Source organism: Labrus mixtus, chromosome 23 (genome assembly GCF_963584025.1).
Source record: "Labrus mixtus chromosome 23, fLabMix1.1, whole genome shotgun sequence".
NCBI lineage: Eukaryota > Metazoa > Chordata > Actinopteri > Labriformes > Labridae > Labrus > Labrus mixtus.
This window is the reverse complement of record NC_083634.1, coordinates 5,604,157-5,625,353: the sequence shown is the minus strand read 5'-3', so window position 1 is coordinate 5,625,353 and position 21,197 is coordinate 5,604,157. Positions and strand designations below refer to the sequence as shown.

At 43.7% G+C, this 21,197-nt stretch overlaps 1 protein-coding gene across 10 annotated transcripts in view; it reads right to left on the bottom strand.

Annotated features, from left to right (window-relative positions):
* Positions 1-3,384: 3,384 nt before the first annotated feature.
* ablim2 (actin binding LIM protein family, member 2) overlaps positions 3,385-21,197 on the bottom strand; it is an 85,320-nt gene continuing 67,507 nt past the window's right edge. For 8 of the 10 annotated variants that reach the window (XM_061031366.1, XM_061031365.1, XM_061031374.1 and 5 more), the window contains 6 exons: positions 18,577-18,684; positions 15,708-15,761; positions 11,986-12,023; positions 11,692-11,800; positions 11,525-11,583; positions 7,814-8,676 (listed from right to left, as the gene is read on the bottom strand). In XM_061031366.1, the coding sequence (XP_060887349.1) occupies positions 8,587-8,676; positions 11,525-11,583; positions 11,692-11,800; positions 11,986-12,023; positions 15,708-15,761; positions 18,577-18,684 (458 nt within the window). In that variant the 3' untranslated portion in view covers positions 7,814-8,586. Of the gene's footprint in view, positions 5,211-7,289; positions 7,371-7,489; positions 7,498-7,813; positions 8,677-11,524; positions 11,584-11,691; positions 11,801-11,985; positions 12,024-15,707; positions 15,762-18,576; positions 18,685-21,197 lie in introns of those variants that run through there. The other 2 variants (XM_061031375.1, XM_061031372.1) reach the window with 2 other exon arrangements.

Below are 21,197 nucleotides of genomic sequence, written 5' to 3'. Positions count from 1 at the left end.
CCCCCCCCAGCAGTGACTTATTGACAGCAGAGATAGCCAATAGAGAGCCCCCTCCGCCACAGGGGGCGGGGCATGTGTGTCTCAGAGCCATGTGGGGCAGCATGCTCATTAAGTGGAAGGAGGAAGTGTTGTTTGTGTTACCATGAAATGTGCTGAATTATAAAAATGTGCATTTACAAGACAGAGGCGGATGTTCACCCTTAAAGGAAATAGAAATAAGACGGTTTAGATGAATCTTCAGCTTACATCTTCTTAAATGTTTGGTCCTCTCAGTCTCGGCTCGTGTTGTTGGGTTCTTGTGTTTCCTGAGTTCTTGTGATGGTTCTCCTCTCATAACTACCTCACCATCAGACTCCAATCCTTTGACATCGACGTGTTTCAACTCGTGTTGATCTTCATACTGCGAGTGTTTCTGGAGCTCTTTGACCTCTCTTAGTGTGGATCTAACAGCGCAGGCTCTGATGTGTCAGTGTGTTCTCTGTTTGCTTGTTTCTCTGAGTTTGTTTGCACCCATTTCAGTTTCTGAGGATCAGCACATTTTTTCTGTTTCTTCTCTGTGTCAAAGTTTCTCTGATCAAAGTTTCCCCTGCTTTGCTTTCCTCCCTCCCTCCCTCCCTCCCTCCCACTGAAGTCCTCATGCTCACTTTGAGATTATCACTCACATTAGCACTTGTCGGACGACTCTTCATGTCTCAGATAAAACTTGTATCTGACACCTAATCCTCCCCATGCGATGAAGCAAGCGAGAGCGATGTGTCATACTTTGAAGTTTATTTAAGAATAGGAAGCATCTGGAGCTTTGTAACCTCCTGCATGAAGTTCATCAGTGTTATCTTTCACTTTCAGGATGCATCATCAGTCCAAGTTTCATCACAGTCAGACTCAAGTAGTATGAGTTCACGCCCGATGGAGAACAGATCAAGCTGTTCATTCTCCCAGCTCTCTTTGGCACATCCGTTTGGCGTCTTGGAATTCAGACTGCACGTTATAAGCACGATTAGAGCCCGATCCTGCAGACCTGTCGACCCCGAAATCGATCTTTTATCTTCCTTCCTGTGTAGTGTGTCATAGTGAACAATCAAGGCCACATCTGGGACGTCAGGGGAACTTATCCTTCAGCATAATCAACTTATGCTAAAGGGAACCTTCCTAAAACCAAACAGGCTCGACAAACCACTATCTTTAACAAATGCTAAAGGGAACACATGCATCCAAGGCGACTTAGAAACCAACGCTCAAGGGTACCTCAAAGCAGATTCAGGGAATCTTAAACCAATGCAAAGGTTATCTTGTGAGGTCAGATAAACTGATGCTAGATGAAGAGCATTTACTCTTCTACAGCACCTGAAAACATACTCCAAAGGGATCATGAAGGAGCAAGACTATGAGCGCACTCACACTGGGCCCAGTTGCCCCCCACCCTTAATTCCCCCGCCGGCCTGCACTCACACTGCTCCAGGACTAACCGGGCCTGAGCACGGATACGTCATTTACATAATGTCATAATATAACACATTTATGGCTGTACGTGATCAGAAGGCGTGCTCAGTTTAGAAGACAGACGGACTCAAAAAAAAAAAAAGGGACAAATGGTCGTGTCCGCGTCTGCACATCGAAGAACAACACAGAGAACATGACTGCAACTTTACTGACTTTGTGGCTTATTTAGAATAATTTCAGTCCGACTCTGGTATTTCTCAATAATGGAAGGCAGGGATCGATTACACTTCATGTCCACATTGCTAACCCTCACTTGTCCTCGTGCATGAGCAGCTGTAACAGTGCTGAACCTCTCAGCTCAGCACGGATCACAGCACTCACACAAGTCAAACAAACTAAACTTTGGGGGCCAAACGTCCTCGGGCACGGTTTGAATTGACTAGACTGAATTCACCCTGAGTGACACAAAAGTAAACCTTTAGGGGTGTAAACACAATCATTGGACATGCGACAGTTCATGACAAATTAAAAGGGTACGCCTGCCTTGTGCATCTGTTTGTGATGCTAAAGGAGCAGGAAACACTTTAGCTGAATGGTAGCCTGCGCAGGTGTTGAAAACAAACAGGCTCAACAAATCATCACCATAGCGTACATCACAAATCTGTACAAGAAACCAAAAGATTGTTACAAACAAACTGCTGCAGGGTGTGACAAACTGATGTGTAAGGTCACCTTAAAAGTGACCATAAAGGGAAACTTATGCATGCATTCATGCTGATAAGAAGCCAAAGGAGCGAGACAAACGGACACTACCCTGAACCTTAAGAGATTGATTGAGAGGCAATAAGTAATGCAGAGGTTCATTAAAACTTAAAGCTAAAGGGAACGTCAAAACACCTGCAAAGAAGGAACACAGTGTGTTTACATGTGACGAAGAGGAGACGTCAGAAACTACTTAATGCTGCCTTCAACTGGACGCTGAAGTGTATCTTTAGAGATGAGCTGGTCCGAGAGCTTCACTCACGCCAACTGACTTCCTGGGATCAGTTGGCGTGTCATGGCTCTCGTCCAGTCATAAGCAGACTGGCTTTGAATTGAGTCGTGAGTAAAAGTGTTAATTGTTGATTCAAGAGGGAACACGCTCCAGCAGCTGAAACCTCATAAACTTTTGATTTATCGACTCGCGGTTCAGCAGATTTTTTTCGTGTAAAATCAGAGAAGTCCTTCGAGGGGCAAAAATCCTGCTGACGAATCCAAACCTGTTGAAACATCTCAGATCATGATGTAACCCTCCGACTCTCTCGATCTGAAGCAAAACTGAGGACAATTACAGAAGAGGTTGGAGTTTTTCTATCTCTGACCGTCAGGCTCCAGCAGGGGTCATCATGCTTTGGTCAGACTTCTTTAAAAAGAGATCTGCTGAAACTCAGAGCCGTACTATTACCGCAGCGGACACAGCTCCTCATGCCTCAATTATTCTAACAGCCTCAGAGCCTTTTTAACGTCCTGAAGAAAATACGTATTTGACTGACGTCAGGCTGGACAGAGTTCAGCTGACGGGCTTTTAAAACATGATTCCATCTCTCCGGTTTAAGAGTCTTCAAACTGCTTTCAGTGTGTTTCAAAAATGAATTTGTATCATTATGGATTTTGAAAAGTGCTCCATAAAAATGGGTTGGATTAAAATGTTAAAACAAACATTTTCTCCCAATGTGTCTTAAAGGAATTATGTGCAACTTTTTGATCCAGTCGGTGTCGCCCTTGAGCACCAGCATGACAACAACACAGCCAGCGGGACTCGAGCGGGACTCATTGTAGACAGTCATGACTCAGAGACACATTCACACAGGAGAGACTGGATTATTCTATGTTTCCCGTTCTACCTGCAGGTCGTGTCAGTCTATAAGAACTAGATCTGTACAGATTCATCTCACAGACACTCAGTAGTTTGGATAAAGCACTTTAATAGCAGATGAATATTAGAAAGAAGACATGACAGTTTTTTTTTTATGACAACAGTTAGTGTGTTACTTACAAGAGCAAAACAAAAAAAGGATTGGACACTCCGATTCAACTCAAAATGATATGTTTCTCTTCTTCTTCTTCTTCTTCTGCACTTTGACACTACAACCATAAAATCCCGTCCTTCATAATGAAATAAATACCTAACACAAGCAAATGGAAGCAGCTGACCGGGGCGTTTTAAAAAAAATCACTCAAACCACATCGTAATGTTTTCATACATTTCTAACCAGCGAGACGAAGCCCGTGTTCCCGCCCTCATGCACGCCTGAAGAGTTATACACCATGGCTTGAATACAGACAGACAGATCTGGTATAAGTCCAGTATATGTTCACATACATCTCACGGTATGTTCGATCAGTTTGCAGTCCGGAAATCATCGAGCAAAGCCGACAGACCGCAGCTTCTTCTTTTTTTGTTTTTAACTGTATGCAACAAAGCTTTCAAACGACAAACATATAAAGAGTGCGAGCTCGCTCTGAGAGGATATAACACAGGTAGAGCGTCTGAAACCGAGTACTTGGTTTAGCTTAAATGCTGCTGCAGGAAGCGTCACAAACAGAGTCAGTGTGTTTTTTTAATTTTATTTTTACGTCTGGTAACAAAAATCATGAGCTGCGTGGTTTGAACGATGCTTCCCAGAAGTCAAAAATAGCTTATAAAAATAATTTATTTTGTTTGATTTCGATGTGAGCGCGCGTCATTCTGCCGATGCTGCATGTTTGACACCTGTGTACTCGCTGCGTTCTGCTTTTATGAAGCCCTCGTCTTCTCCGCTCGGCTGTGATTTACGGCCTGATCCTGGCTCTCTTTTCTCTTTCTGTACGGATTTACGAGATGCTTATGTAAGATAATGGGACTGCAGTCAAACACATCAGGGCACGCATATTATCAAAACTACCCGACCGGTCTTTCCCCCACCTCTCTGAGTGAAAAGAGAAATGAAAAGAAAAGCGTGTGGTAAGGTGCGTCGTTTGATATCTTTGATCGGAGCAGCTGGAGTCGCCTCGTCATTCTCGAATCGACCTGAAGATGTAACAGTGAGAGCAGAGAGAGAGAGAGAGAGAGAGAGAGAGAGAGAGAGAGCAGCAAAGGGACGATTCGATGATGTGTCGAGACAGACACGATGATAGAAGAAGGATCACATTAAACAGTCAGAACCACTGAACCTGGAAGATTCCTGCATGACAAATAGAAAAAGCTGTTGTTGTTGTTTGCAGGGCTGTATGTCTGAAAGCGTCGGGAGGCCGGGCGGTCGAGGGGGGAGGATGCAGAAACCAGGTGAGGCGAGGAGCATCAACACAGGCCATGCAAACGCAGCTCCTCGTCCTCTTCTGTCAAAGGTTTTCAGTCAGACATTCGGACCACATTGCATACAAAAAGCGATAAATGCTGCCTCAACGTCGTGAAAATGTCCCAGCGCAGCGCGGAGCCCTTCTCTCACTCCGCGGCGTCACAGGCAAGATGGCATGGCGTTTTACAGGTGGACAGTAAGGGTATCATGGCGGTGCATATATAGATATTTCAGATGGGTTGTTTTTTTTTTCTTGTTGTTGTTGTTGTTGTTGTTTTTCTGCTTCCTTTTCCAGACGGCTCGGATGCTGAGTTGAGATGTTGCTTTTGTGTTCCGGTCTTAAAAAAGGCGGGCCTTCTTCTTCATGTCGTTCTTCTTCCACAGGGCCATCCGGTCGAACTGATCCAGGGTCATCCCGAAAACCCGCTGGAAGTCCTCGGGAGATAGGTGTCTCTGCAGAAACGGACAAAGAACAATTCTGTCACTGTGAGCACAACACATTCTTTACACAAAGCAGGCTATAAGAGGCTATCCTCGCTAAGGCCACGATTACACCAGAACGATTTCAGTTTTGATCATACTCATGCTGCATTCAGGTGCTGCTCAGGTGGTCTGCGTTTCCGAGTTGGAAAGTCGTTATTCCGACTTCAGTGAGTTCACATTATTTCAGTTCCGAAAGTCGGGATGATGTATCGACAGCCAAAAACAGCGAAGATGCTACGAAGCAAACTTAACAACTTTTGAGCAAAAAGTCGATGTGCAACATGTGAATTATTTAAAAGTATGTTAACATTAACAAAACATATTTTGCCCCTCGTGTGACGACGATTCTGACTACAAGTCGGTAAGTCGGGCACCTCATTCTTTCCTTAGTTTCCTAGTTGTTGTTCCGACTGTACCCGACACCACCTGAATGCACCATTTGTTCCTCCTTCTTCTCCCTGGGTTTTTACTTCATTGGTACTCCCTTCATCCACTTGCCACTTAGGGAACATAACTATGGACTACAACAATGGCCGACTCTTGAGTTTTGTTCGTGCTGCTCACTCCAGGTTGATGTCTTTTGTCTGAATCCCACCTTTTCATGCGCTCTCTGAACAGTTGTTCATTCTGCACCAGGGTTTGATTGACAGCTTTCACACTGATCCTCAACTTGCTCCAAACACAAACCCATGCTAAGCTAACCTAGCTACATCGTCGCTCCAGTTTTGTACTCAAAACAATAAAAAAAAGCGATCGATCCCACTTTCAGAAAGATGGCAAACTGCTCTTGCACAGGAAGTGGCAGGCTGAGTTTTCCTTTGTCCTCATTGGCTTGTTTAGCCTCCTGGCACGGCGACCGTCTGGACTCTGAGTTCTGAGTCTTGATTCGGGTTTAGCTGCTGATTAGTTCGGGTAAGCCGAAACCGCGTTAGGGTCAGAGATCAGGACGGTGGAGTGTTTCTCTCTGACAGACTCGTGGAAACGGGACTCCAGCCTGACGATCGCTTTGCGTCAGTAACACCTCGACGTCCCGACTCCTCGTGGGACATTACTCCCCAAACCCCCAGAAAGGCTCTCCGGGAGCTCTCGTGTCGAGGTGACTGAAGGTTCAAACATTTTAATGGGGCTGTTGTTTTGGAGGGAAAAGGACAGGAGGATAATCAGCGCTGCACCACAAGACAAACCACAATCCAGAGAGCGCTTTACTCACTCACATATTTCCTGTTTCAAGCAACCAGCTCTGACTCTGTAACCGGGCAGCGTAAGAATAACTGCAGCAGGAAATGAGTTATTAGGCTACATTAAGAGCTTCATTCTTTATTACAGGACATGCATGTGGGTTCAACTCGGCGTGACCCGGTGTGAGAGGAAGTAACGAGACTCAACATCAGACAGAAGGAGCAAAAATACAGTCGATTATTTTAAATAACACATTTCAGTGACTTTATTTAACAAGTCTCTGCTTGAACTTTTGACTTCAGCTAACTCTAAACCACACGAGAAGCACGCCCTGATGTCACTGTCGAACACCTCGTTCAGAAACCAGGAGCCTAAACGTGCCGCAGAAACAGACGCTACTCTTCCGGTTAGAGACGTGTAGGGCTTTCACACTCGCAGCAATCTGATATTTGCAGGAGGAGCACAAACACAAACAGCTGAATGTTTCTCTCTTCACCCGGAGTTTCTCCTCCAGCCTCCTCGTATTGATTCTGCAGAAAGTCAGAGTGAGCTGAAGTGAGAACACAGCAGGATATAATCAGGAGAATTCACCTGGAGCGAGTGGGAGGGGGTGGTGACGTTTATTCCCTGTGAACAACCAGATCAGGACCATACAAACAAACATTTGTCCAGCTTCAGATAAGATGGAACTTCTCTGAGCTCAGGCCCTCGTCCACACCGGCTCGCCTGCCTGGCTGCATAACTCTGATTGTAACTCATTCTTTAAACCACACGTTAACATTTTCTCCGCTTGTTTATAATGTCCCGTAGACAAACGAGGAGAAACAGCAGAGCAGGGAGGAAAAAAAAAAAAAAAGATTTTCAGCTCACCTCCAGTCTGGTCCGGTCGACGTCTCTGGGAAGCTTCACTTTCACTCTATGCGTCACTGCCAGGATCTCGTACGGGTAGATCTGGATCACACACACAGTCAGCATTGAGGGAGAGTTATTAGGGAATACAGAATCCAGAGTGCACACCAAGTTGCCAAGAATATTATTAGCAGAGTGTTAACCAATTAAAGTCATCTTACCTTGTATTCTGAGAGGGAGGGAGAGAGAGAAGAGAGAGAGAGGATTAATAACAACAGCAGAGTGATGATAACATGAATGATACCTGATGGAATTCACTCTCATCACAAATATTCAACGTGAAGGGCGTCGAGCGCGTCATGACCGGTTGCTGTGCACCCACAAAAATACACACACAGTTATGAGGCTGGCACCCATCAACTCAGCCACTGCCAAAGATACAGCAACGGGTACACATACACAGACACACAGACACGCTCACACACACACACACACACTCTTGTAAACGCACACACTGTTGTACAAACACACACGCATTGCACGCACACACACACACACACACACACCAATAATCCTGCAGCTGGAAAGATGACATCACCTCTGTGCATTGTGACCCTCCAGTAAGTGATCTGCAGACCGAGCTGCAGGGCTCGCTCACAAAGAGATCAGGGATTGTAAACTGACCTTTGATTTGAGAATGAAACACCACACTTCTCCTTTTAACATTTGAAAGTTTGAAGATTTTATACTTGGAGGGAAAGAGTCTCTCTCTGGGGTTAAGCTTTGGATCTCTGAACGACACAGGTGGTTCATGAGTCAGAAATGTCACACATTTCACCTCAGATTTTTTTCTCAGATCTCCAGTAAAGGTCTACAGTGTGACGGCCCTCCCACCAGCAGGGCGGTCTGTGTGTTTGTTTCCCTGCAGGACGCTGGTGGGAGGAGTTCCACCACACCTTGGCAGACCCGGCCAGTCTCTCCAGTGTGGGCTATTTAAGATCCGGCGGTCAACACACAGCTCCTCCTCGCACCATGCTTTTGTTGTAGTTTGCTTACACCATACAACATGCAGCCCACTCACACTGATTCAAAGACAAACACGCCTCACTCTCTTTGTAAACTGATAGTATTTTTGCTTATATTTTGTAATAAACTTTTACATTGTTAAGTTAAACCGTACGTTTGCCTGGTTTTTGTCAGGAGCCGCGCCATGACAACAGTCAAAATAAAAAGGTTCCCTCGACTCGTCGACAGACTGCTTTGTTTGTGTCTTACGTTCTCTAAGTATTTAAACAATGCACCTATTAAAAGTGAAACACTAAAAGCAGGAGACAAACAGCATCTCACCTCTCATGCCGCCCCAGCTGTGGGAGTCTGGGTCCACTTCATCCTCCACCATCTCTGCAGCCTGCAGAAACACACATATATAAACAAAGACCAGTTAGACCATCGTCCAGACGAGGCTGCAGGGAGCCGGGGTTCATCTGAGAGTCTTTGAGTCACTGCGTCTGCCTTTGACTCGCTCACATTCCTTCTGGGTGAGGGATAGGAAAAGAGTTTTAGGGTTAGGGTGCCTTGGTCTTGGTCTTGTCTCGGTCTCACCCTGCCTTGGTCTTTGCCTTGGTCTTGACGGTCACTTCATCCATTTCATATTGACACAAGAATCTGTTTTAGACTGCTTCCACCAGAGCAATGTTTACCGTTTTATCCTTAAATTAAATGTTTGTTAAATGTTTGTTTTGGTTAGAAAAAGGGGCGGGACTTCAACTCCGTGGCTGACATCACCCATTGCTGCAGGAAACTTTGTCTTTGAGAGGTTGAAAGTCTAGACAGCGGTCCAGCCTCATACACAGTTTCTATAGGCCATTTAAAACAATTACAAAGACGTATCAGTGGTGCTACACCGCTGCACATCAGGCTAATCCCCATGGAGACTGTTATAATGTTTATTTAGACCCCCCCCCCACCCGGGTCGCAGACGAGCAGAGGGATTTGCAAGACGACGCTTTTTGCAAAACACCTCTTATTGGTTTGTTTACACTTATCCCAAAACATGCAAGGTGTTTTCTCTAAAAATACAGTTTATATTACAAGTATGATGTTTCATACATCCATAAAAATGTTTCCCTTTCTTCTCTCAACACTCTGAATCCACCAAGTCAACAGCACTAACCGGTAATGTTCAGTTCAATATACTTTCTGCCCTGACTCCGTCGGGACTCCTGCACATTCATTTCCTCCTCTGGTGTGTTTTGTCTGCCTGTCCTCAATCCATCAACAAACACAGAGGGAGGGCAGCAATATCCCATCAGTGGATGATAGACTTAATACCCCCAACGTCCTCATAATAAACCAGAGCCCCGTCTGTGTGGAGTGAATGGTACTGCGAGACCCCCCCCGTGTAATCTGAGACCTAAACGGTGAGAGAAACGCTCGGGGAGGTTGAGTTCTGGAGAGGTTGGAGATCTCTTAATGATCTTTATGCTTCTCTGAGGTTCCCTGTGGTGATTGGTCGAGGCTTTGTGGGGGAGTTCAGTAGAAAGATGGGTTAAATATGTAAAGATGCTGTGGTCTGTTTGACGAATGTAGAAGTGTGGGTGATAGAAATTAGAATTACCGCCTTTGGGTTGTAAACGTCCGGCAATCTATCAAGTTTTCAGTTTACTACCACTCATATGTTTCCTACAGAATGACTGTGGGAGGGACGTGGGATATGCTTGTATAATCATAACATATATCACAGAATGCATGACCCTAGAGCAAACATAAGAACACCCACCATACACAGGACAGCACAATTATTTACAGGAGGAACATAATGTCAGAACATTCAGGGGTAGATTGAGGAGAGATTTCCACTGACTGATCACGGATGGTTCAGTCGTCTTGAGCGAAGGAAAACATCAAATACAAACCTGATAACCTAAAATCCCTTTAAGGTGTTTTTGTAAATTATTTTGGGTAATTTGTAATTCGTTGATTGGATAGAACAGCTAAAGAGGACCAGGACTATAGCCTCCATACATGCATGCGGCACGCAACATAATCACTAGCTAGGCTATTTGGCGCCTCAAAGTTCCTTTCAGGAGTTGTGGGTAAATTGAACTGATGGGAAATTATAGAGCCCAAGGTTTTTTGATCACGTAAATATCGCTGACTCCAAGCAGACATTTTTGCCAAAGTTGAAGAAATTCCCTCCACCCTATCTTTGGAGATAAATGACCAGAAAACTGTTTTTCCAGAACATTAAGATAAAGCAATGAGGTTGCACATCAGCCTAATGGTAAAGCATATCATCAGAACATCATTTGATCCAGTAAATTCTTGAGAGTCAGCCATATAAATAACTTTTTTGAGACATCACAGTGAGCTGAAAGATCCTTATCCGGTCTTATGTTCCACATGGAAGGATGAGAACTAAATAAATTAGCACAGGGGCCCCAAACTTTTATCTTTTACCACCAAATTCAAACCAGTGCATCCTTGAGTCCAAGTGGAAGTTTGCACCAATTTTGACCATGTGTGTTTGGTGTTCCTGAGATATTGCTTTCACAAGAATGGGATTCAAGGCCAACAGAAATGCCTTCAGGCTGCAGCTGTGGACTCTGTCGACCGTTAACAACACCATGGAGTGGCCTGAAATGCATCTTCCCAAACCTGAGTGAGCTCTTTTCTGTGGAGCTCCTCTTATCTGTTGGTCTGCTTGTTTATTCCCTTCACCATGGTGACATGCACACTCCATTTAAATTAACAAGTCACTCTGCGGTGAGTCAAACGTTCTCAGTAAAACAGCCAGCGCAAATCAAGCGCACCCCCTGCCGCAGCTCGTTGACTGCCAAAGCTTTGGGCCTGGTTTTTATTGGGCCAGATCTGATATCACAGAAACAAAAGACACTGAGGGCGCTTATTATTTGATAAGGGTTATTATGGTATTGTGTCATGTTGGCTTGGTGGAAATATAAAAGCCCTGGTGCCAGATGTTACAGGCATGGTTAAGATTATGAGGTCATCAATGGGAGTATCTGGGAATGGGAGTAAACCATAGTTTACATTGGTTGTGACAACATTATGCTAACTGAATTAATCACTGATATCTCAGAATGTGTCACAAACGCTAAATGGTTCAAATGTAGAAGTCAGAAAAGTGGTATAGATAATGGATGGATGGAATTTTTGAGAACAGCTGTTCAGCTAAAGATGTCATGTATATTTCAAGCTAATTAGCTTCACTGTTAGCACACCATTTGTCAGCTCACCTTGTAGATGCCATTCCTTCCATATCCGGGTAGAGATGCAGATTTATTGTAGGGGAAATCTGCCAAGAGAAAGAACGTCATCATGTCATGCTTGAGCTTTCCTTTAGTATCTGAATGTTGCACTTCATGTCGATCACACCAGGCTTTACTTCTGATGAGCTACTCACTGGGCTGGGAGGTATCAGTCGGCAGACTATGTGTGGATTTGCTGGGGTCTAGATCTTCTGGACCCATGTGTCCGTCAATTTCACTCTTCAAGATCATCCAACTGGTCCTCTAATGAGAGAAACGAAAGAGAGACAAAAGAGACAGAGAGAGAGAGAACGATGGAAGGAAGTGATGGGTGATGGTAAAGTATGAGTTAGTGAATTAGTGAATGGATGTACAGTATTTTCAAAGTTGAAGAAAAATGGCTTGAAAAAGAGACAGCTATGGACACACAAACGTACACACAGACCCACCTTGCTATCCTCCCCATCCTGCCAGGATGTTCTAGAAGCTGTAAAAACAGTCACATGTTACAGGAAGTCACAAGTAATGAGCTGGATCATCTGCCTCTCAGCTCCACTACACCGCACGATAAAGTCTACAGTAAATCACACCCGACCGTGACATCATCAGCTGCAGACGGCATCTACAGGGAGCTCTGCATGCAGCGTAACTGTGGACTCAAACAGGCTGCACAGCAACCAATAACGACTCTGTTGATGGGGCTTCATGGACAGGTTGGGAGCACCGCCTATAAGTCACCAGAGCAAGATCGTTCAGTAAACTAGATCTAATCGCCAGGAAATTTGGTGCAATATGGAAGATTGCACCAGGCTTTGTTTTGATAACTCCCGTAAAACTTCAAATAAAAGCCCATCCCAATTTAAGGCCTAGTCCCCTTTACTAGCCACGTGTTGCTGCAAGTTTTGACGAATAAAGGCAGCTCTTAGTTAGAGGCCCCTGTGCATTTAGCGTTGATTAACTTGGAATTTAAAATATGGAAGAAAGACACTGTCTTAAAAAGCAAAATCAAACTCTTGATATGTAACTTAACAGTAATATGTTTAGGGATACCCTAGCTTTTTGTACGGCAAAATAATCCTTCTGGTGTAAATTAACACTTTTATAGTCTTTCCCATCTTTGATGTTTGTTTGAAAATATCTAAAGGCCCGTCTCGTATTGACGCCTGTCAGGCTCATTTCATATACTGAAGGGAATCAAAGCCCGGGCTATTAATAAAAGTTTTACGGTAATTGTTGGATGGATGTCCAATGACCTTTGCTCTGGATATTCATTATCCAATACCACTTATTTTTCATGACATCCTTTGCTTGGTGTGATCGATACTCCGAACGTTCCCACTTGTATCCAAACCAAACCTATCGGATGACTATGACATCGACTGTGTGCATTCATGCTCTGCAGAGGAGGAACCCTTCTCATTTTGGGCTCTCTGTTGGCTTCCAGTTAGTAATTCTGATGCCCTAAGGTGCCATAGATTAACAGATTTTAGGGCGTGCATTTTAGGTTTAAATCACTGTTAAACTTTTTCCAATTTATTGCGGTACATTCAGACTTTCATGACATTTTGTTTGCAAATGCTCATACTGGGAAAACGATGACATTGCAGAGGCCCTCATTCTAACGCCGCCGTAGATCAAACTCTAAAAATACAATCTAACATTTCAAATTTGGTGTTTATTGTCTTTACATTACTTGGGGTCAAAAGGAGTATCTGGTAAGAAAAGGGAAGTGAATAGCTTCTCGGCAGAACAGGCCGTAATGGCTGCAACATACTCTTTGGAGGCCACTGCAAAAACTTAGCACTGAGTAGACTAATGCATGGTGAGAGTATCTGGAAATCAGGCCGAGGAAAGTTAAATCTACATCCTCTTCTTCGACTAGAGGAGACGCGTGGATGTGCTTTGAACTACTTCTTGTACAGCGGACAGGAACGTCTTAGTGCCAAATCTTACATCACGTTTCACAAAACTGGACCAATGGGCCAAATATCCTCAAAGTATGTGTGTGGTCCAATCACACACGATGTCACTTAACAAATTCCCAAGGTGAAGCCATTAGAGCGTTCTGTACTTGGAGGAAAATAGATTTCCTCTTAACTGGCACACTGACAGAAAAAGCCTGGTCAGTGACCTCACGTCTGCTTGAATGCACACAGTGGAGATATGGGAGGCAGGCTCATAAATCTGTAGCACTATGCTGTATGCAGCTGAGTTATTTGTCACATTTGACAAAGAGGAATACTCCCTTGAGTGATTGAGGTGCTAAAAGCTCCTCGGACTCCTATGTCAATGTGCTCCGAGTGACCCGAATAAGAGAAGATGACTACAGTGAGAAGTGTACACCGTCAAGAGGACACACAAACAATGGTGAGGGGAGAGACTCAGTGATTGATAAACACCTCCAATACAACCACACACAGTGAATCATGGACCCAACCATTCACAGTGGACACAGACAGTCACAGTTTTCAACACTGAAACCAACAAATGAGCCGGTGAGATGAGTGCAGACATGCATAAACAGGAAGAGCAAAATCACCACCCAGAGCCCCCCAGATTCTAACAGTCCCATTCTTTTAAATCAGTGCGTTTCTGTGATGACTTGTCAAATCAGACTTTGTAGTTTGGGGAAATGTTTTTCACGGATGGAATCAAATCATGCTAATCATGTCTTTAAAATTAGATTATTGGAGAATTGCACTTATCTCTGCAGTGTTTCAGACACTGGTTGAATATAGACTATATAACATAGTCTCCTAATACGGTGGCCATCAAGGACAAAACTAAGTGGCTTAATAGAAAACCTGAAAAATAGTTTGTTATAATGTGTTCTAAAATGAAGTGTAACGTTTTTCCCTAAAAAGCTTTTCTGAGATTTTGCTTCTCCTTGACAAAATAAAAGAGACGTTTTTTGGGCGCGGTTCCCCGACTCTGACAAAACCATGTTAAGTCCTGAGATTCTGATAGTTCTGTTCCTTTAAGAGTGAGCCACCCTGCTCGGAAGGACGTCAGGGCCTTTCAATATTTACGATCAGATCTCCTATTGTTTGGGGGGTAGGAAGACCAAAACTCCAAAAGCGGGATTTCAAGTTTTGAGAGTCAGGACTCTGGTTGTTGGTGAATGAATCTGTGAGTGTGTGGTGTGATGTTTAGGTCAAATGGAAGCTCTCCACACACTGTAGGAACTAAAGTGTTTGATCGTTCATTATTTATCATCATGTGTCGGCTCTCTCACATTTTCAACATGTTTAGATGTTTTTAATCTTTTAGTGTGAGCTGGGCTTGATCATTCATTGATGTTTTTTCTGTGATTTTTTGTGTTCAGAGACATTCTTTTTTCACGGAAATGTTGGGTTTTGGTTTCCTGAAGGTACTCTTTTGATGTTTTAATTTGATTGGTATCAAGCCCCACGCAGTTTCGGTAGACGGCTGTTTCGTCATGAACCTGCATTTGATTAGATTTCTGTTAAAAGGAAGTTTTTTTCTTGCCACTGTAACTTTTGCTGCTTTGCTAAAGTGCTCATGATGGATTAAGCCGGGTCTTTGTAATATAGCAATAAGTAAGGTCTTTTACCTGCTTTTTGTAAAGTGTCTCAAGATAACACTTGATTGATGCTATACAAATAAAGATTGATTGATTGAATTCTCATGTGTTTTGTCCATCAAGGCCGCCATACATTAAACAAGTTAAACCAATCAGTAAATTAAGGAACAAGTCACCAGTGTAAAAAAAAAGAATATTGGGGGAATCCATCGTCCATAACGCAGACCACATGTTTGTCATAACTCAAATCCAATTACGGTAAAATAATCTTTGGAAGGAAATGTTAAAACTCATTTCTGTCCATGTCAGGTTTATGTTTTATAAGCCCTCCGCCTTAATGAATCGTTTAAGCATTTCACTTTATTGCAGAGAGAGAGAGCTGCTCTGAGAGTCAGGCCAACAGTCGGGTTGGGTTCTTTAGTTTGTTCAATGTGTCACTCAATGGCCCCGCATCTCAATGTTGAACTTTGCACTTGTCCTATGCATGTAGATCCGTGAACTGCACTCGACAGTCGCAGAGGAAAAGGGGGAAGAACTGTGATGAGGAGGTGACTGACAGGCGACATGCAACACATCGTGCAGAGACCAGACCAGAGGAGGAAGTGTTAAAGAGGAAATAGACTGTACCATGCTGTCGGTAGATGGGGGGTTTTCTATAGATATTATCTTTGACCATAGTCTCTGAAGATGGGAACAGACGCAGAGGAAAGAAAATGGACGAAGCCAACATGGGAGGGAGGAGGGAGAGAAAGAAAGAGAGAGAATGGAGAAAAAGTAGCATGAGTTAGCAGTTATTGAGGGATGAGATCATTTGATCATTTGAAGAAGCAAAAAGGGGGAGGCAGGGGCGCAGTAAAAGCTTGATTTTACTCAAAACATTTGTCATTATTTATCACGGCACATCAGAAAAAAACAACACTTTTATTATCCATGCAACGAAATCCAAAATAACAATATGTTTTTTTATTGTTTTTTTAAATTGGAAGTGGGAAGTTATTTGATGCAGAAGAACTCAATTAGAGAAAAAATATCAAACCCCACACATGGTCCCTAAGCGTCAATTAAATCCAAAACAACAGAATTAATAGAAAGACAACACAAAAATATGTTGAGGTTATAAAAGTATTTTTGTTTTAACTGTTCTGCTAAACTAAAGGGCCTTTCAGATAGGATGCAGTGTGCGCTGAGGTCGCCGCTGCGTACGGCGCAGAGCAAGGGGGCGGATGCAAATCAACGGCGCAAGTTGCTAGGTTACCAAAACGATAATCTGGAAAATAGCTCAGGAAAGTTGCTTGTGTGTGAAAGAGGGTGTGGCTTCATGACATCCTCAGGGCACGACATGATTTGGCAGAGTTTTGGCTCATCCAGGAGCTGCAGCTCTATAACGACCGCTTCACGAGCAAGCCACACATTCCTGCTGCTGTTTTAAACACACCTGGTACGCCCTAACTGTTGGACATGTCTTTACAAAGTAGAGATTTATTTCCAAAGTCCTGGTAGATCTTTAAACTAGAACTCAGAAAAGTGGGACAGTTGGGGAGTTGCGCCGTTTGTTGTGATTGGATCTTCCCTCCTATTGGACGAGCGGTGGTGACGTCATGGAGCACTGCGCCCAAGTTGAAAATGTTTCAACTTCCACCCAGTGACCTTGTGCAGATACGCTCTTGCAGGGCCCAACACATAGACAATGAACGGGCTTGACGGCGACAGGCGGCCTCCACCGCGTCCTATCTGAAAGGCCCTTAAGGCTGTTTTAAAAAAATGCCTACTACACTAGCAGTACGTACTGATTTGGCCAAAATGCAGTATGCAATTTTGCAAAAGATTTAATGTATGACGAAATACCCAGATGTCGTTCTGATTCTGGAAAAAAAATCTCAGTCTGCATCAGACCAGTCTCCCTCGTGTACTGTTTCCCACAATGCAAAGCGGCAGGTCAAAAATCAAAATGACCGACAACAACGTCCATCGTAGCAGGGGAAAGAATTACAATCAGACCAAACCACACAAAGACACCACCAGTTATCTTTGTTGATTCTCCAAATCATTCAGACTGTAAGTGGACGCTACACTGAGGCGCATTTGTCCTGAGCTGGGCTGTTGTTTCTACTTCTTCATTCAAAGACCGGAAACCAGCTTAGCCGGTCCTGGTGTACTGCAGAAAAACCAGCGACTGGCGGGCATACTACTGCTGAACGTAGTATGCAGTGCATACCGAATACTAGTCCTGTGTAGTGTGACCGTGGGCCGTGCCGGCCAGCGTGGGAATGGTGCAGCGGGGGCCAATCGTGCTTGAGTACGGCATGGTACAGATGGCCAGTGTGACCGCGCCCTAAGTGTCTCTGGAATAATGGGGACAGTATGTTTGACCCTTTGGCTTATTTCATCCGTCTTAATGTCAGCGGACGCAGACGGGCCTCTGACAGAGATTCTTGTCGCACATGAAACCACGGCAGAAACATGACTCACAACCAAACAACACATCTGGGTTCTTCCCCCGGCTCAGAGCCTGCCAGCATCTGAAACAACATCCATTTGAAAGCAGTAAGGACAACGACTCTGAAAACAACTGAAAGCCATTAAGTGGATAATCGCTTTCTTTATTTTTTCCACTTAATTGTTTCCAACTTGGGAGGGTTTTTTTTCTTTCCTCTGTATGACAGACAGTGTAATCATCAATGGAAACAGCATGTTGGATAGAGACAGAGAGTATTGAAGGGGAGGCTGTTTAACGTCAACTCTGGTGAAAGTGATGACAACAATTAGCACACAGCAGGGACAGTGCCAACAGAACAGTCCTCAAGAAATAAATACAGAAAAAACAAAGATGAATCCATTAATCAAGGATGGAAAACGTTAACCCTATAAAATATGAAGTGAATACATCGGGCTTCTTGTGAGAACCGTTTACATCAAAAGAACTTCTGTTGGGCGTCCCAAAGGGGGATGGACGGGGATTAAGGTGCTACGAAGAAATTTCTGGTTTTTGGAGTCTTTAATTGGAACACCGACAGGAACAAAAATTGCATTCAAATAAGAAGTACAGGATAAAGTAAAAAAAAAAGTTTGCACAAAAGAGCTTCACTAGATCCATTCTAGTACCTGGAAAAAAAGGAGTTAAATACAGTGGAAAATAAAGCCCTTTGATGCCTCAAATTAGTTAATTTATTTGACCTAATCATCAGAAAATAGTCTTTTACCAAAGACAATCAGAACACCAAAGCTTTCCAGCTCAGTTTATAAGATACCTGCTGGTAAACGGACCTCAACTTTAGTGTAAAACTATGCAACACTTATATCCTAAAAGATTTCTTATAGTGGTTGGCCCCAATTACGATTGGAAAGCTGGTTTATAGTTCGCATTTTGATTAAGCGTGATAGTGTGTTACTAAGTTCTCCTCCATGTAACTAATGGCCTCCTGCTCTTCACAGTGAGTAAACCCAAAGGTAAAGAGACGAGTTAAGTTGCAGGCCAAGCGGTGCGGGTGTTGCCTACCTGGTATGTGGAAGTGCCGGGGAGCAGCCATGTATGTAGAAGTAGAGGAAGGGGATTTGCCATCAGAATAGGTGGATAAGCTGGGGGTACTTCGACCACTTTCACTACCTTCATTTGAGAGGAGGAGTCGGTGGGCAGCGGGAGGGAAAGGGTTTTGGGGGGGAAAACAAAGGGGGTTGGGGGGGAAAAGGCAAAAAAGGCAGGGTTACGTTAGTCATGTTGATATAGCGCAAAAAAAGGAGCAGTGATTATTCTAATGACCCAGATGACTTCATAACCCAGCCGTTTACTGTGTTTACATTCACTGCACAGTGATTGGAACAATACCTTTAACTGGTTGACTGAATCTTTGGTGGAGAATCTTACTCTCCCGTTAAGTGATGAGAACAATACCCTCCCTCTTGGAGTATCATAAATGTTTTTTAGGTGTTTCCCAGTTACATCCTCCAGATTCTCCTTGGGATACTGAAACATTGACTTGAGGTTGATGATGGGATCACTAGGAGTGTGCTAGGTTTGCTCTTTGGTCTCCTGCTGACGTCATATGGCACCACTCATTGCCATTGATCTAGACAGTCCTGTCCTTCAAAGAAAAATCCACCTTGACCAATTTTTTCTCCAATTTTAATAACTTAACCAAATCCCATGATTATACAAACGGGTTGGAATGGGGTTGGAATAAAGACGTGGCAATATTTGATACCTTTGCAGGATGGTCAAGCTCTTGTTCACAACAAAAAATTTAATAATAAACATAATTATCAATCGTGAATGTAACCCAATGGCAGACCCTATCCATTCCAATTGGGATAACTGCCACCTTTATCTAAAATAGAAACACAAATCCACATTTTTGAAGTGGTTCAGCCATATGCCAGTCAAAGTTTTCCCTCTTTCTCTCCTATCACAGGCAAACCACTTCAAGCAGCTGCTGGAGATTTGGTGAGGTTGTGCATTGGTTAACGTCAGCCTTGCTGTAAGAAGTTCCTCGGTTCAATCATGAATTTATGAATTATATTTTCATGGGCGAGGTTCACTGTTTGTCTGTTTTTGTGCATCTGCCATATGGAGGATGGGTGATCTCTGCAGGCTGGACTTCGCTTCTATCCAAAATGAACTGGAGAAGGCCTCAGCTTATGGATGATCCAAACATTTGTTCTCATCACTTAACAGTTTACTTTCTGAATCACAAAATGGATTTTATTGTTCTGGAACAATGACAAACAAAGTGACTTGTTACCCAATGTATCGCTTCTGGAGAGTTTTGTTGAGTGTGGCCCTAAATCCCAGTTTGCTGACTGCCTACATATGAGTGTGTATCTCCAATCCCAACGCACCCTATTGTATTACATCACAGGCAGGCTGGGTGATGGAGTCACTGACACCAATAAAGCCAAAAGTAATAAACACTCTACATCCAGAGCTTTGAGGAAGAAACAGCGAGGGATTTAGAGTGTGCATGAGAGAGAGAGCGTTCGCTGATTGAACACACACACACATCTCTCCTCCTCAGACTGAGGGGAACCATCGGCAGCGATCTGGATGCAAGTGGATGAGATCACTGACATACACAGCAGTTCTGTTAGTGCTGGTCTGAGTGATCTCCAACACATACACACAATCACACACAATCACACACACATGCCCATAAACACACACATATCAGAGTACTGTTAGTGCAGCTCTAAATGTAGGCCAAACCCTCCTTACAAACATCTGGAGCTAACAGAGGAGGTGTTGGCAGACTGGAGACTTTAGGGAGGGGATGCATTATAATTCATTTGCACAGATAACACATCATACTAAAGGTGGATGCCATTTCTTAATAAAAAACCAGTGACACAATAACAAGATATAAAATGTGGTTTTGGTATCATTTAGCAGGTCTTGAGAGAGATAGAAATGCCTTATTCACTATTGCTAAGTCTTACTGCTCCAGTAACTTCTGCAGAAACCCAATAGCTCATTAAAGAACGAGCCTGTTGCATGAAAACAAATAACCCTCTTTCACGGCATGTTAGGAGCAGATAGGGCTTGACAAGGACCAGCAGTGCACTCCGTTACATGCCACTGCAACTGGCAAACAGACCCCAAATTACAGCTCGTCACTCAGGCTATTTCATTCCTCAGTTCCCAGTCCTTCCTTTCATCTTCTCCAGTGAGGAGAGCTCCACTCTCAGCCACTCCACCCTGTCATGGAAAAACCGCCCGAAAAACCCAGGACCGCGTGTTCGTGATTTTCTGTGTTAACGTGGAATCCCCTGCTGTTTTTTCTCCTCCTTTTAACCAGACGTGATCATAGAAGGCACGTCAGTAAAAATGTGGTCCTACTGCTGCAAAAGTTCTCTTGAGCAGTGGTTCTCAACTGGTGGATCGGGACCCAAAAGTGGGTCGCAGGGCAGCTTTCTGTGGGTAGCGCAATGTGTGTCTGGCAAAGAAAATTCTGTAAAAAACTCTATGAAGTCATGTTGCGTTTCCTTCTTCTGTCATATGTTCTCTACCGTCTGAGGTTCAAACTGCACAATTCTTCATTGAATAAATTTGATTGGTTGAAAAATACCAGAAATTTGACTCATAATTGTTCATGAAGTGGTTATTGGTGGTGGGTCCTGAGGCTCGAC